Here is a 16,805-nt window from a genome sequence, read left to right as displayed (position 1 = left end):
CTTTATCGAAGGTATGCACATTAACACGCACACAAAAAAAGAAAAGAAAAGAATGACTATGTAGAAATAGGGAGTAATTTTTCTGTACTTCATAACCATTACCTTGAGAAAATAAAATCAGGCCTATGGGGGTCTTGCACCATTTAGTAAATAGTAAACCCATTTTTCCAGTTTATGGTTGACTAATTCTGTCATCCCTTTTTATTTTGCAAAGATATAAAGCCTTTTCATTTCCTTCACGCATTTTATTTCCTGTTGTGCCTTTTGAATATGTGGTGTACAGGAGTTGTTCACATTCCTTCATTCAGCTAATTACACTAGCGATCGCCACCCTGATCATTAGAGGACTCATGAACAATAGGTGTCACATCTGCAGTTTTATTGAACATGACACTGCTGTCTTTGTATATATGCTGATGTTATGAATGTGCTGATCTCTCTCCTTCTCTCTCTCCTTTAGAACACAGACTGGAATAAGTATGATGACAGGCTGATGAAGGCAGTGGAGAGGAGAGAGGTGGACAAGGTTGCAGCAGTGCTTGGCAAGAAGGGCATCATCCCTACCAAACTCGATGTAGAGGGCCGCTCTGCGTAAGTTCCTGTCTCTATGGATGGGTCACAATTGTTGAATTGTCATCCAACAACTGACTAGGCTATTGTTAAGGTCAACTAGTTTATCTAGATTTTTTGTATGTGCGTTTAAGAAAGCGTGTCAAGTTAAACAGTCCTACATTTCAAAACCTTTTTCCAGAACCCTGTATTCTGATCCACTTCTTTACGTTCTGTCTTACTGGTTAACATAAGAACACGTCCCTAAGAAACGTGGCCTCTCTTGGCGGGATTAACCCAAAACCAGCCTAATTGTACAGGACATCCTTAAGACAGATTAATCGACTAGGCAGCATACACGATTTAGTCTGCTTTGAATATTTGTCATTTTGCACATCCTTGCCTGTCACTTACAGTACAGAAACTGCAGGATTATTTATAATAGTTTGTCATCTTACATACTTTCACACTCTTTAGGTCTGCGTATTTCTTAAACCTGTAATAAAGTACATGTAATATAGACACAGTAGTTTCTGTAATAGTATAGACACAGTTGTGTTCAAGAGTTTTCATTATAGGAAAAAATGTATATAATTTCTTGTCTTGAATATGATCTTCAACTAACCCGTTCAATATATTACACTGCTTTATCATGCAGCAGGCTGATTGTCACTTCATTAGCATGTCTTGCCCAAGGGTATTTATTTATGCATATATTTGCATTTGTTTATACTGTTGTTTGTTTTTATTTATGCTTTTATTTTTCATTTTTGTTTTATTATTAGTACCGTAATGATGATGATTAAAAAAGTATTGAGTACATATAAGATCTTTTTTTTTAATTGGCACTTTCTTCAATATTGGTTATAGAGGTGTGCTTGAGAGCATTGTGATCAACTTGAAATGCTTTGGTTTTTACAGAAATTGCTAGGCCTATGTTTTTGTCCAATCTGGGCTGAGGCATTTTGTGCCTGACCAAGGGTTTAAGTTAAGATTGGAAAACATGTGGTCAGAGAAGCTTGACCAGGCGCAGAACAGCATGGGCCTCCTGGGCTGGAAGTGGGTCTTCAGTGAGTAAATCTGTGCTTGTGTAGTCCTACACTGACTAAATTTAGGAGCTAGGAGTTTTTTTCCTTCCTAAACTGGCATGTTAACTGCTGTAATCTTCTGAAAGCTCCCAGTCCAGAGAGCTTTAGATGATGCCTCTTTATTTTGGGATGAATGCAAGAAAAGTATTTTAAGTTAGAGGTGATTCGTTGAACCATCTTATTCAGTATCCCTAATTGATGTTCCATATTATTAAATGACCACACAGTAGACTTCGACAGATCAATTGCGTCTTTTCCTGTTTTAGAAAGCCAAGCTGGCCTCCCGTCCATCCCTGATGTTTTTACTCATTTGACATGGTATATGTAGGGCATAGATGGACTCATTTCAGCTTGATTTAACCACAGCTTTGTTTCATTCCCTCATTTAGTCCATAAGATTCCCCTTTGGGTATTTTTGTCATAGTGTGAGATTCTTCTTGCTCGGTTGGGTGGAGATGAGCTTGACTTGTAATAAGGTGCTAGAATTTCTCAGGACTAAATCAAGTGCATTCGCCGCCGTCACAGTCGTCGAGTCGGCCTTAGTGTAACAGAGCTCAATTAATAAACACCAGCTTGTTATATGAAACATACTTGTGGACGGTCTGTGCGCCCTAATGGCTGCCAAATGACCTGAACATGAGCGTATGTAGCCTTTTTGTGTATAGTCTAGTAGTGGAATACACAGGTCACATGACTTTGGATTTGTGGAAATCCTCTGTTCATATATAGCAGGACCCCACATGCAGACTGCATCTCCAGCCTGTTATTTTCCTCACCAGTCAGAATAGCTCACAGGGAGGGCAGACCACAGGGCTTGTAGGGTGTAATCCAGTAGTTTGGGTGGGTAAATTGGTAACCTGCATTAGCGCAGCATTTTTGCCTTGTGGGCAGATGGAAATGAGCAGATTTCGCTGTGTGTTTATGTATAAAGAGGAGTATGGCATGAAATACACCTGGTTGACAGAGCTTGCTAATGGATGGTTAGTTCACAGGAAACATAGACAAAGCCTTCCTGCTGTGACCATGACTTTTGTTTCTTTAACACACCCACTTTTGAAAATAGATTTATCCAAGATCTGCAATTAAAACTTGACAAGTGCCAACTGCCAAATGAGAGCACAATTGATTTTGATGAGTACCGTAAATAAGTTGACCAGTAACTTCGTTAGGAACTGAAACATAATATATGGTTTAAATCAAATCGCAAAAATGGTAATCTGGCCCTCGCTGATGTTAGTGAAGTGTCTTTCTATTACAGCTCACACATTTTCTAGTTTGTCAAAGATTACAATAGAAAATAGACAAATGTTACAATAGCAACATCTAGCAATGACAATTTGCTTGTCATACCCAAGTATAAACTCTCTACTGTGGGTGGTAGGGCTTTTAGTGTTATAGGCCCTAAGCTATGGAATAAGCTGCCCCCTAATCTTCGTGCCACCCCTAACCTCCAGACCTTTAAATCTCAATTTAAAACTCATCTATTCACCATGCTCAGTAAATAATAATTTTCCTCTATACTTCTGTCTTCCACTTTTTCAGTATTTATGTTACATGTTTACTTTATCGAAATTGATGTTTTCTCTGATTCTATAACTTCTCATGTTAATTATTTGTAGTTATTTGTTTTCGGCTTGTTTTATTGTTATAATAAGCAGATCACTTGTCTCTTTGTCTGTCAACTGTTTGTATTATTTTGTGAAGCGACCTTGGGTTCTTGAAAGGCGCTATACAATTATTATTTATATTATTATTATTTTTATTATTAATAGAAAAACAATGAAATAATTCCTTTTGGCAAAAGGGAATTTTTGTTGTTGTTGTTTATTGGAATTTTGCCTTTTAACATGCTGTATGACAGCTGAGAAGCAACAGAAATGTACAGGAAAAGAGGGGGAAGGGAAATGGGTCTGGGACGTGTCCCTGAGTCCTGACTCAAAACAGTGGTGTTATTGTTGACTAAACCTAAAACGATTAAACATTTCATTTTCGGGAATTGAAATTTGTACCCAAAATATTAAGTGAAAAACTTAAAATTAGAAATGCTGCCTTGACAACTAACTGCAATAAATAATACAGAAATATATTGGAATGAAAACTAAAAATTTATAAATGCTGTAATAGTACAGTCTATTCTATACATAATACTAAAAAAAACAGGCCTCCAGGTCCCTAGAAGTGCAACAATTCTTTATTTGATCGTATTTTGGAGTAACACACTACCCCATATATTAAAGGCCAAACTTTTATTATTATTATTATGAATATTATATTGGAAACTAATGCAAAATGCATGACCAGTAAGGAATGTATATCACTAGTGCATTTTCTCAAAGTTAATTTTGGACCCTGAATATCCACAGAAATTTCTCTGGAAGATCAGATCATTATTTTTGAGTTACTGCTAGGCTGCTAGAGGCTTTTAGTTACCAATGAGTCTTGTGTTCATTAAAGCATTCAAATTCCTAATGCATTCCACATTTATCAGATATTCAGATGTTTTGAAATGTCTTTTGCTGAACTGCAGAGATTCTGGTGACAGACTGGTGCAGCATGCAAAAGTCTTGTTTTGAATTCAAACTGCCCCCCACTCCACCTCTCTGGCACCTCTAAAAATACATAATGTATCTTGGAGCTGCAGATATGCGAGTCAGCCAAGGAGTTGGAGCCAAGCTAGAATGACATGTCTGGGTCTTCAGGACCATCTGAGCCCTTCAGTCTCTTCTAATCGCCAAGGGTCACTTACCATAATAACAGCCACCTTCTTTCCATATACCTAACGTTATTGCATTTAGTCGTTTTTAGCTATGAAATCATATTTGCAGGAACCTGCAAGAGCAATGAGCTATGGCTCCCTTTTGGCTGAAAAATGTTAAAAAAAATTTGATTAAATTTGAAAGAATCAAATGTAAGTTTATAGTAGTTGGGCAAATGTTGTTTTGATGGTTTACAAAAAAGCTATCATAACTAAGTTTCAAAAAGTGATTTGCACTAGGTATTTGAGAGTCACCCCATTGCTAAAACAGTATTAAAAACACAACATCTTTTATGTCCTCAATTCTAATAAGTCAATTGCCATGTCTCCATGGGTGGTTGTTTGGGACTGAGTGTGGAGTTATCTACAACTTCACACATCAAACTTCAGGTCAGGGATCTGTCTACATGTTTGACTTCTCACCATCAACATGGTCTTAAATACCGGTACACTTTTCAAACAAAGGTGAACATCTGCACATCTATCTTTACAACATGTCTCAGAGGACATTCTCACCTCTTTAAACTGAGCTCAAAGTGCTGATTTTTATCCATTCTGAATCTTTCATGAATGTGAATCAGTTAAATAGGAACATCATCTTGCATCTAAAGCAGTTATAGACACTTTAAGCTACATGGCCAGCATTACAATAATGGAAGTATGTTAATATGAGATATGTATGAATAAGAAGTATGCTGCTTATGTAATGTAAAGTGAAGGGTTTTGCGTGCAGATGTATTTAAGGGGAGAGAGATTTTTTTTCTGATGGTAGTCCTTTCCTCCTCTATAATGCTGATGACGGGTGCAAGAGCAGGCCAGGCATCAATTTTCAGCATTATCTGTTTTTCTCTCTCTTTTTCTCCAGGTTCCATCTTGCTGTCTCCAGAGGACATCTCGACTGCCTGAGTCTCATTCTCAATCATGGTGTGGATGTCACAGCCACGGATGCCACAGGTGAGGATGTTGCTCTAGATGAGTGTGTTCACCTAGCTCATGAGTTGGTTTACCAGAGAACACACATAATGATAAAACATATCAGAGTCATTTTGTGTAAGAGTGTGAATTTCCTTAAAGGGATAGTTCACCCAAAAATGTTGTTGTACCAAACCAATAAGACTTTCATTCATCTTCGAAACACAACTGAAGATATTTTTAATGAAACCTGAAAAATGTTTGTCCCTTCATTGAAACTCTGTTCCACCAAAACTTTAACGATTTAAAAAGTTAGTGAAGAGATCGTAATAGTTTTAAGTTAAGTTTTAAACTGAAGCTTAAATATGAGGATGAGGTTTGTTCTCTTGTATCACACAAGCAACACAAAAGTACAGGAAGAGAGAGTGGGAACGTGACCCCAGCAGGACTCAAAACAGTGGTGTTATTGTTAACTAAACCTGAAACTATTAAAAATGTAATTTTGGTAATTGAAATTTGTACATAAAATATTAAATGAAAAAGTTACATTTCAAAAATGTAAACTAAAATTATAAATGTTGTCTTGGTAACTAACTGCAATACACAAATATATTGAAATGAAAACTGAAAATATAATCAATATATTTTTTTTTATAAATGCTGTAATAGTAAACTCTATACATAATACTAAATTAACAGGCATCCAGGTCTATATAGAAGCACAACAATTCTTTATATGACAGGATTTGGGAGTAACACACTTCCCCATACCTTAACCTTAACCTGGCCTTGCCCAGGACTTCTATATTATTATTATTATTAGTAGTAGTAGCATTATTATGAATATTATATTGGAAACTAATGCAAAATGCATGACCAGTAAGGAATATATTTCACTAGTACATTTTCTCAAAGTTCATTTTGGACCCTGAATATCCAGAGGAAGATTAGATAAATATTTTTGAGTGACTTAATGTTTTGCGGCTGCTAGAGGCTTTTAGTTACCAATGAGTCTTGTGTTCATTAAAGCATTCAAATTCCTAATGCATTCCACATTTATCAGATATTCAGATGTTTTGAAATGGCTTTTGCTGAAAGGAGCTTCTGCATTCTCACATGTCAAGCAAATATAATTTAGCTTCCGTTTACCATATCTGATGTGCTCCATGTAAGTGCATTGATCAATGTTTATATGTGAATAAAGGCCTATATTAAATCTGTTCATGGTATATAAAGTGATTGTATTTATTAAGAAGACTCGGATTGATCTTTTATTTGTATAGATTTCTTTTACGATCTCTTTTTTAACATTTTGGTGGAATGGACTTTCAATTGAGGCACATAAATCTCTGTTTTCATAAAAAAATATCTTCATCTGTGTTTTGAAGATGATTTTTTTTTTTTTAGTTTGGAACAACGTGAGTGAATTTTCCATTTTTGGTGAAAGTTTTTATTTTTATTAAATTTTTTATGTAAATGGTGGAGAACCAGAGAGTGAAGAATTGTGTTGACAAACAAGCCATAAATATGTCATTATCAACTGATATCTATAGAAGAATTGTTTTATGTAAAATGGGATTAATGTGGTGTGTTTTTGTTATACTCTCACTGTTGACATTTGTCTATACAAGCAGTTAAGATTGGTTCATCTGAAACACTTTTGTTACCTAATGGCTCCTATAGATTTGTTGTTTTGTTCCTGTAGGAAAAAATGCCTTACACCTGGCAGCCAGAAATGCCCAGTCATTGTGCGTGCAGAAACTACTCCAGGTAAAGCTGTTTTCACAGTCAACACAGTTGAAAGTAGAGCATAGAAACTCAATGTATTTGTGTGCTCTTTTTTTTTTTGAAGCCAGACAATTTCTGCTCTATTGTATCCTCTTTTTGATGTGGAGGAAAAAGATTGAATCTCATTTTTAAAGTGAGGTTTTCTGAGGACTGTGATATGAACTTCAGAAAGGATTATTTGCAGTCTCTATTGTAGGGCTTTGCCAATACAAACATACAGTGAGGAAAATAGAAATCATGGAGGGGTCTGAAATTGTCATCGTAGGTGCATGTCCACTGTTAGAGACATACTCTAAAAAAAAAATCCAGAAATCACAATATATGATTTTTTAACTATTTATTTGTATGATACAGCTGCAAATAAGTATTTGAACACTTTTTGTCTATCAGCTAGAATTCTGACCCTCAAAGACCTGTTATTAGTCTGCCTTTAAAATGTCCACATTTATTATCCTAAATTAGATGCACCTGTTTGAGGTCGTTAGCTGCATAAAGACACCTGTCCACCCCATAAAATCAGTAAGAATCCAACTACTACATGGCCAAGACCAAAGAGCTGTCCAAAGACACTAGAGACAAAATTGTACACCTCCACAAGGCTGGAAAGGGCTACGGGGAAATTGCCAAGCAGCTTGGTGAAAAAAGGTCCACTGTTGGAGCAATCATTAGAAAATGGAAGAAGCTAAACATGACTGTCCATCTCCCTCGGACTGGGGCTCCATGCAAAATCTCACCTCATGGGGTCTCAATGATCCTAAGAAAGGTGAGAAATCAGCCCAGAACTACACGGGAGGAGCTGGTCAATGACCTGAAAAGAGCTGGGACCACCGTTTCCAAGGTTACTGTTGGTAATACACTAAGACGTCATGGTTTGAAATCATGCATGGCACGGAAGGTTACCCTGCTTAAACCAGCACATGTCAAGTCCCGTCTTAAGGTTGCCAATGACCATTTGGATGATCCAGAGGAGTCATGGGAGAAAGTCATGTGGTCAGATGAGACCAAAATAGAACTTTTTGGTCATAATTCCACTCGCCGTGTTTGGAGGAAGAAGAATGATGAGTACCATCCCAAGAACACCATCCCTGCTGTGAAGCATGGGGGTGGTAGCATCATGCTTTGGGGGTGTTTTTCTGCACATGGGACAGGGCGACTGCACTGTATTAAGGAGAGGATGACCGGGGCCATGTATTGCGAGATTTTGGGGAACAACCTCCTTCCCTCAGTTATAGAGCATTGAAGATGGGTCGAGGCTGGGTCTTCCAACATGACAATGACCCGAAGCACACAGCCAGGATAACCAAGGAGTGGCTCTGTAAGAAGCATATCAAGGTTCTGGCGTGGCCTAGCCAGTCTCCAGACCTAAACCCAATAGAGAATCTTTGGAGGGAGCTCAAACTCCGTGTTTCTCAGCGACAGCCCAGAAACCTGACTGATCTAGAGAAGATCTGTGTGGAGGAGTGGTCCAAAATCCCTCCTGCAGTGTGTGCAAACCTGGTGAAAAACTACAGGAAACGTTTAACCTCTGTAATTGCAAACAAAGGCTACTGTACCAAATATTAACATTGATTTTCTCAGGTGTTCAAATACTTATTTGCAGCTGTATCATACAAATAAATAGTTAAAAAATCATACATTGTGATTTCTGGATTTTTTTTTTTTAGATTATGTATCTAACAGTGGACATGCACCTACGATGACAATTTCAGACCCCTCCATGATTTCTAAGAGGGAGAACTTGCAAAATAGCAGGGTGTTCAAATACTTATTTTCCTCACTGTATATCAATGTGTCCCGGTTCTTTTTCTCACTATATTGTCAATATTTCACGTCACAATTTTTATAATTATATATTTGCACGATTTACTATGACTCGTATCATTCCCTGAAATTCAAGCACTTTCTAAACTATATCATTCAGCGCAGTTAAAGCTGTACCTTTTGAGATGCAGTGCTGAAAAGTAAAGCAAACAATACAATTGTGTTACATAGCAATATGTTGAATCATAACATACTGGTACATCGGTACATTTGAGAAATATATATATATTTTTTTATTTGAATATGTTTTAAAATATAATTTATTTCTGTGATACAAAGCTGAATTTTCAGCATCATTACTCCAGTCTTCAGTGTCACATGATCCTTCAGATATCTTTCTAAAATGCCGATTTGATGCTCAAGAAACATTTATTGTTATCAATGTTAAAAACAGCTGTGCTGCTTAATATTTTTTGTGGAAACCATAATATATATTTTTAGTTTTCTTTGAATATGCTTTTCAAAGGAACATGTTTTTTGTGAAATTGTAAATGTCTTAACTATCACTTCTGATCAATTAAATGCATCCTTGCAGAATAAAAATATTAATTTATTTTAAAAAAAATGCTATTCAAATTTTAACTTTTGAACTGTATTGTATGTATTCTAATTGATGCATTGTATCATAGGACAATACCCAGCCCTACTTCATTGTCACCTGTGTGTCAATGGAAAGGCAGCAAAAAGTTTACAAACCTTTATTGGTATTGGCAAGCCTCCAGCCCACATGCTCATAAACAAAGTCAGTGCTTATTTCACAAACTAATAAACTGATGACCTGAACGCAATTGCATAATGCTGAACCTGACATTGTGGTTATGGGACAATTATGCTGTTTGAAGGCAAATTGGGCAGAGCTTGTTTACAGATACGGTTTAATTTGAATCAATTAATCCACAAACACGTTTTGCAAGAGGGTAAAACTCAAGATAATTAAGATAAGAAATGATTCCTATCACTTGCTTGTTGATGACTCCAACAACAGCCTCTTTGTTGCAGTGATTTGTTGGTGTTAATTACTTGTACCACAGGGAGCAAAATTAGAAAAGTCTGACTAGACTAATTATGTAAAAATGAATCTTAATATATAAAAGTTTGTGTAACTCTTGTTTTTGAAATCACTGGTGCAACACATTTAGCTGCCAGCTAATGTGAAGCGTAATCCACCATAATGCTCTGCCAGTGTTCTGACTGCGTAATGCTTATGCAGACAAGATTGAGTGGCTGGATGAGAGTATTTTCCGTGTGTCTGCAGTGTTGACAGGCTGCCCATATTGTAACCTGCAGTCTATATTTCTAATGCCGTCATCATGTGCTATCTGAGCCTGGCTCCTAGAGCCCATCAGATAGAGTTACCCAGGACACAGTTAGCCAGCAGGACCATGTGACCTTGCTACTGGTTTTGGAGGCTGTTGCTAGAGTATAAGGGGTTTTTATAGTGACTGAAGTCAGAGGAGTTGTTTTGTTAGAGGTAGCAAAAAGCAGTACAGAAAGTATTGGGCTTGAGAAAGTAGGGCAGAGAGTGCAATTTGGAGAATAAAAATGATTTTAGAAATAAGGGCACAGAGAGTGGTGGGATACAGACCACTGAGGCCAGTATCTTAGCAACAGTCTCATTTGCTTGACCTGGTTTCAGTTCTTGGGTCCTGAATCATTTCAAAGATTCAAACTAGAGTCTTACGCACCCGTGTCTTTCTGGTCCATTCTTTGTTTTTGTGTTCATATTTTAAAAGAAATCAGTCATCAGGGATGTTTTTCAAAGTTTAGACTCATCCTCTGACCTTTTAAAGCTTAATAGCCATAAACTGTTGAATGGCCTGACAGCGTGTGACCAGTGTTTTGTGTTTCAGCACAATTGCCCTGTGGGAAATGTGGACCTGCAGGGAAGGACAGCCTTGCATGATGCTGGTAAGCCAAAAGCTTTGTACATTTTAAGGTTTTGTTGGAATTGAACTCTGCAGTCCTCTCAATTCAACCTGATTTGGGGGCTTCCCACTCCTTCCACTTTCCTTGCGTTTCCATTCCTCATTTGTAGTGCCTCCTTCAATGAGTAGTGAATCAGAGGATGGAGGCAAGGGGTAGTGGATGAACGTTTGAAAGGGATTCTTTGAGGCAGAACCAGTCGTAATCAATAAGATGTAGTTCATGGAATTATTTTCCTTTCCTCAGAAGGCTTTCATGTAAGATTTAGAGCTCTTGCCCAGTGGAGTGTTTGGATTATTTATTCATAATTTTTTTTTTTTATTAATATTTTTGAGTGTGATGTCAGATGAGTCTACTGAATCTAATTCAGATGCTTGGGGTAAATGGTTAGGAATATTATTATTGTTTGTCTTTTCAGTTATGGCCGGCTGCTCCTCCAGCGTGAAGCTGCTATGTGACAGCGGGGCATCAGTTAATGCCAGCGACTTTGTGAGTTAATATGTGGCGTGTGGGATATTTAATATACTGATAACTTTTTTATATTGTCTTAATTTTTCCTGGACAAATGTTCTGTATTTATTTCCCCTCAGATGTACTTTATCCTCAAATGTTCTCTCTGATTAGATTTTTCTGTTTGAGTTTATGCAAATGTACACTTCTATGTGTGTGTGTTTGTAGGATGGTCGGACCCCATTAGTGCTTGCCACTCAAATGTGTCATCCACACATCTGTCAGCTGCTGTTAGAACGAGGAAGTGACATCACAGTCAGAGACAAACAGAATAAGTAAATATTATCACATTCATATTTCTCTTTTCTTGTTTTTCTTGCCATGCATGCTTTATTCAGATATTGAATTCTCTGTTTTCTCTTTATCTTTATCTAACTTTATTTTGGGGTTAGATAGCTTTCCTGTAGCTCAAACAGTAGAGCGTTGGCGCTTGCAATGTCTAGGTCATGGGTTTGATCCCCAGGGAAAGCAAGAATGTGATGCAAGAACTGATAAGAATGTAAAAATGTGTACCTTGAAATGCAATGTAAGTCGCTTTGGATAAAAGCGTCTTATAAATGTAAATGTTTTAATTTAGTAGTTGGCACAGCCATTTTTTTAAATTAATGTGCAAGGCTTCTGGTGTCAGCCGCTACCAGTTATTTCATGCTACTTTTTTTTTTAAATCATATTTTAATTTATTATTGTAATCATAAACACATTGGTTTGTAGCGCAAGCAGTTTTACTATTAACGGCATCTTGTTATTCATCCAGTTATTTACCTATGGCGGCTAATTAAATCACGTGTTCACAGGAAATAGCTTACTTTTGTGTTGGGGACATTTAAAATGTTTTTGTGTTGTTCTTGTCTTAATTTAGAGAAATCACAGATGCAATTTTAGTATTTTGATGTCATTGTCAGTCCTATTAAAGATGTGTTTGTCTTTGTTCACTCAGAACAGCGTTGATTCTGGGCTGTGAATATGCGTGTAAGGATGCTGTGGACGTTTTGTTGAAAAATGGAGCTGATGTCACTGCTGTGGATGGTTACGGCCACGACAGTTATCACTATACTAGACTCAGCAAAAACCAGGAGCTTGTCTCTCTTGTCAAGAGTTACCTGGACAGTGCCACAAAAGGTTTTGTTATTTCTTCCTGTTTTTATGAAATCTCTCTTTCCCATATGTGAGCAGCACTGTAGAGCAGTGCTTAAAATCTTAAATTGAAAGGAATTAAAATGTACCTCAAACTGAATTGCCCCAACACTATTCAAAATTACTAACTTGACATAAACTGAAATGGAAAATGTTGGTAAATGCATGAACAACAAGATTCACCAGCCAAAGACATAGAACGAACACGGGACCAAATATTGAATTAATATTAGCCATATTACAATAGTGACTGTTAACTGTGTCCAGAGATTGTAAAGTTTGATTGAACGCACAATTTTATGGTTGTTGTATTTTGTTATTTGCATCAGGTATTGTCACATCAGAACAGATATTAGTCTGAAATCTAATATGCTGGACAGTCAGTGATGTAAATGAGAGAGAAAGCACAAAAGGTTATAATGTAGTCCTTCGTTGTAGATTTACGGACCGATAACCTTTTGGGTGATGTGTCCAGAATAAGCACTCCAAATAGCCATAATGGCAATAAACGAACAGAGCGAAAAGAAGTGATATGCCAAGCAATTTCTGACGATATTTGAACAGTAGACCAGTTATCATTGTAACATCACCTCATTACTTCCGTGGTTCCATTCCATTATCCGTTTAATTTAAGTGATGGGTTTTTATTTTCCAGTATGTGTATGCTTTCTCAAACACATTTGAAACTTTTTACAGAGGCTGATGAAAATTTCTGCCATTCTTGGTGTAAATCAGTTGAATGCATTTTTTTTGTGAGGTTTTTAAATTCTTCTTCCCCCCCCCCCCCCCCCCCCTGCAGTTCACATTACTTTGTTGCATCATTTTTGATGTGAATAGGCCTTTATCATATAGTAAGTTTATAGAGATCAAAGCTCCAAGAGCTTTTGACGCACACTCTCTAAGTAGAGTGTAGAGCAGTGTCTTTTCAGCTTCCAGACTGAAAGAAAAAGCTACTCATACATATCATAGCTCATGAGGGGGGAAAAAACATCTCAATCCTCCTCCTGTGCACTACTATTTATTTATTTTTATTTCGGTTGGTCCATAAATTGCTAATTAATGATTACTCATTTGTATTCACAGCAAAAGAAGCTGCCAAGATGGAACAGAAAAAGAGACAGGTATACACAGCATGTTCACCTTTGTTTTATTCTGAGCATCACCCTGTGGATGAGTTTAAAAAAAAAACACTTTACAGATCGTACTCAATCACACAAGGTTAAAACTGTTTTTCCCTTTGCTGATTAACTTTTGTTAGTGTCTCAGTTTTATCACTGACTCACAAATGGACTGATATACAGTATTTTCCCCACACACACTGCACAGAGAAAGGCTGCCTTCATTCTCATTGTAATTTCACTGAAGCAGTCTAGAGCAGTGAAACTGGAATTATACAAATGGGATTTATGATTAATGAGAAGAGAGGCTCTTTGTTTCTCTTTGTGTCATTTCAGCACTTGTGCATCTATCATATTAATTGGAAAGTAACTATTTCAGGCTAATATAATTCCTTATCACATGCCAAATCTCAATGTCTTGATGCACTAATCTGACCCCACCTGCATTAGCGGCTGCAGTGCTGTAGCAATTTTTACACAATACTGCCAGCCAGTGTTCGATGAAAGTAAGGCAAAATAATTTTTTCTCTAAAACCACATCCAGCCATTTTTATAATTCAGCCACTTTTTATGCACTAAACAGTCATAATTTGAAAAATGCCTTGAAGTCATTAAATGTGCTGCAAAAAACTTAAGGTCAAGCTGTAATTATCAGGGATCATGGTAGAAATAAGCTGCAGCCACTCGTTTCTAACATTGGGATTTGTCAGAAATGTATGAAGAGCAGCTATTTCTGCCCCACAGCCCACATAACAGTTTTGCATCTGAATAGTAGTTTTCTCTAGTGTATAGAAAAAAAACATTAGCCCATCTGTTAGGACTACAATTTTAACAGTACAACATTTTATTGTTGCAAGTAGCATTTCTCAGACTCCTAACCACTCCACTGATTTACAAATATATATTTTTCTTCTTCTTTGCTCTTACCAAGGAAAAATAGTGAAATAGCTCTGAAATAGTGAAATTATATATTATACCTGACCATTTTTGTTGGATTTATCATTTTATTTTCTGTCTGTGTCAGTTGCAGTCTGTGGAGATGGTCTCTGAAACCTCTAACCATGAGAAGATCATACAGGTGAGGGCCATTCAACTCCATGACTGTTGCCAGTAAATTGTTCATCCTTTTGATGTTATTGTTAGACCAGGACTTGTCTTATTACAGGTGAAACTCGAAAAATTAGAATATCGTGCAAAAGTTCATTTATTTCAGTAATTCAACTTAAAAGGTGAATCTAATATATTATATAGACTCATTACATGCAAAGTGAGATATTTCAAGCCTTTATTTGTTATAATTTTGATGATTATGGCTTACAGCTTATGAAAACCCCAAATTCAAAATTAGAATATTGTGAAAAGGTTTTCATATAATATATTAGTTTCACCTTTTAAGTTGAATTACTAAAATAAATGAACTTTTTCACGATATTCAAATTTTTCGAGTTTCACCTGTATGTTCCATTTACATGTTCATTTACACATTCTTTTACCTGCATTTTTAGGGTTGTAAGACATCGATCCTAGACATTTTTTGTATTGCGAACTGTACATTTATTACAACTGTACATTTATTACAAATGAACTGTACATTTATTACAAATTACTACATTTAATGACTGTGAATTATGTACATGTGTTGTCTAGGACCTGGAGAAAAAGAATGAGAGCCAACAGGAATCTCTAAAGAAGTTCCACCAGGAACAGAGGACGCTGCTTGACAAAGTTAACATGCTTCAGCAACAACTCAGCCAGGTGTTTCTTCAGTCTTTTCATAATTGGACAATTTATTTGCAAGTCTGTGCCTTACACAGGTGTTTTCAGCATTGAAGCCAAAATACTCTTCTGTATTTATCTGAGCAGGCAGTTTTGTATTCATATTGCAGTTGTTTTGCAGACATTTTTTGTAATGCATGTTTTCTCTATCTCTCTTTCTTTCCTTTCCTTTTTCAGGAAAAGTCAACAGTGGAGGACATTCACAAGGAGGTATGTGTTGCCCTGGAAGAGACTTTCTTCTGTCCTAGTGTCATTGTCTGTTATTTTTTATTTTTTATTCCTTCATCATCTATACCTACAAATTAGTCTTGGAATTAGAAATTCACTATTTTGAATCAAAATATCTCATTCATGTGAATCGTGTAGATCTGGTGTGTGTGTGGGGGGGGGAGGGGTGTGTGGTTGGATTGCAAGCTTAATAAACCTCACAAAAATCGAAAATGGGCTAATTTCCCAATTCCCATAGACTGGAGTGAGACCAAAAATGTCTCTCTCTTGCTGCCACGATTTTTTGTGGTGTGACAGAACACTGTCGCGCCTCAGTTTAAGCGAAGTGGCAGTGTGGAGCGCACTTGAACCGATCATCTCTTCCACTTAACTAGTTACAAGACGAAATAAACATCAGAAGTTATATGTTGAAAGATACAGTAGGACTTCTCGAAATCCGAATCACGTCACATGTAATCGCTCAATTGGTTTCAACCGCGGAAAGGCATCAATAAAACAGCTCTTAAATAATGTCATATAATGCCACATTTACCTCAGAAAATTCAATGTTCAAAAACGTTAGTCAGCAAGAAAAATGTACTTAAGAGATGAGCATTTTGCTATATATATGCTCAATATTGCACATTCGTTGTATTTTTACCTGTTCTTCAATATTAATGTATGTTGGAATATGTTTTATGACAGCCAACATTTAAATATAAAAAAAAAATTGTAGAAACATAATTGTCATTAAAAATGTATTATAACGTTACTATAAAAACTTTTTTATGTGTAATTTAAATGTAAGTAGCCTACCAATCAATTAATTGTAATCCTTAATACTATAATGATGTACCAACTGGGGTTTCCTGTATAGTTTACAGCATTAGATGAGTGATATATTTTTTTAGATATATTTGAGGTAATTAGCCATGTACTGTGCTTGATAGGCCCCAAATTAGTCAATATTGAAACAAAGTATATTGAATTGCTAGCTTGTGAATCAAAATTGAATCCAATTGTGAAATTTGTGTCAATTCCCAGCCCTAGTGTCAATAAATGTTTTTTTTTTTTTTTTCTTGTTCAAATGTTGTCTTTTCCCTTTATTTTCTTGTCAGAGTGCACCAGAATGCTTTGTTTACATGTTAAAATCACAAAAACTTCTCCTGGGGGAGAATGCCTCCTGACCACCCAACAACAATATAGTTCGTAACCATGTCACCT

At 36.5% G+C, this 16,805-nt stretch overlaps 1 protein-coding gene across 3 annotated transcripts in view; it reads left to right on the top strand.

Annotated features, from left to right (window-relative positions):
* The window catches only part of uacab (uveal autoantigen with coiled-coil domains and ankyrin repeats b), a 75,795-nt gene that overhangs the window by 46,706 nt on the left and 12,284 nt on the right, over window positions 1-16,805 (top strand). For all 3 annotated transcript variants that reach the window (XM_056265464.1, XM_056265465.1, XM_056265466.1), the window contains exons 2-12: window positions 461-591; window positions 5,258-5,346; window positions 7,010-7,074; window positions 10,764-10,821; window positions 11,255-11,325; window positions 11,515-11,621; window positions 12,284-12,465; window positions 13,564-13,601; window positions 14,623-14,676; window positions 15,246-15,353; window positions 15,552-15,584. In XM_056265464.1, the coding sequence (XP_056121439.1) occupies window positions 461-591; window positions 5,258-5,346; window positions 7,010-7,074; window positions 10,764-10,821; window positions 11,255-11,325; window positions 11,515-11,621; window positions 12,284-12,465; window positions 13,564-13,601; window positions 14,623-14,676; window positions 15,246-15,353; window positions 15,552-15,584 (936 nt within the window). The remainder of the gene's footprint in view (window positions 1-460; window positions 592-5,257; window positions 5,347-7,009; window positions 7,075-10,763; window positions 10,822-11,254; window positions 11,326-11,514; window positions 11,622-12,283; window positions 12,466-13,563; window positions 13,602-14,622; window positions 14,677-15,245; window positions 15,354-15,551; window positions 15,585-16,805) is intronic.

The sequence above is a fragment of the Rhinichthys klamathensis genome, unplaced genomic scaffold (genome assembly GCF_029890125.1).
Source record: "Rhinichthys klamathensis goyatoka isolate OS25496 unplaced genomic scaffold, OSU_Roscu_1.1 h1tg000232l_1, whole genome shotgun sequence".
NCBI lineage: Eukaryota > Metazoa > Chordata > Actinopteri > Cypriniformes > Leuciscidae > Rhinichthys > Rhinichthys klamathensis.
This window is presented reverse-complemented; position numbering and strand designations above follow the sequence as displayed.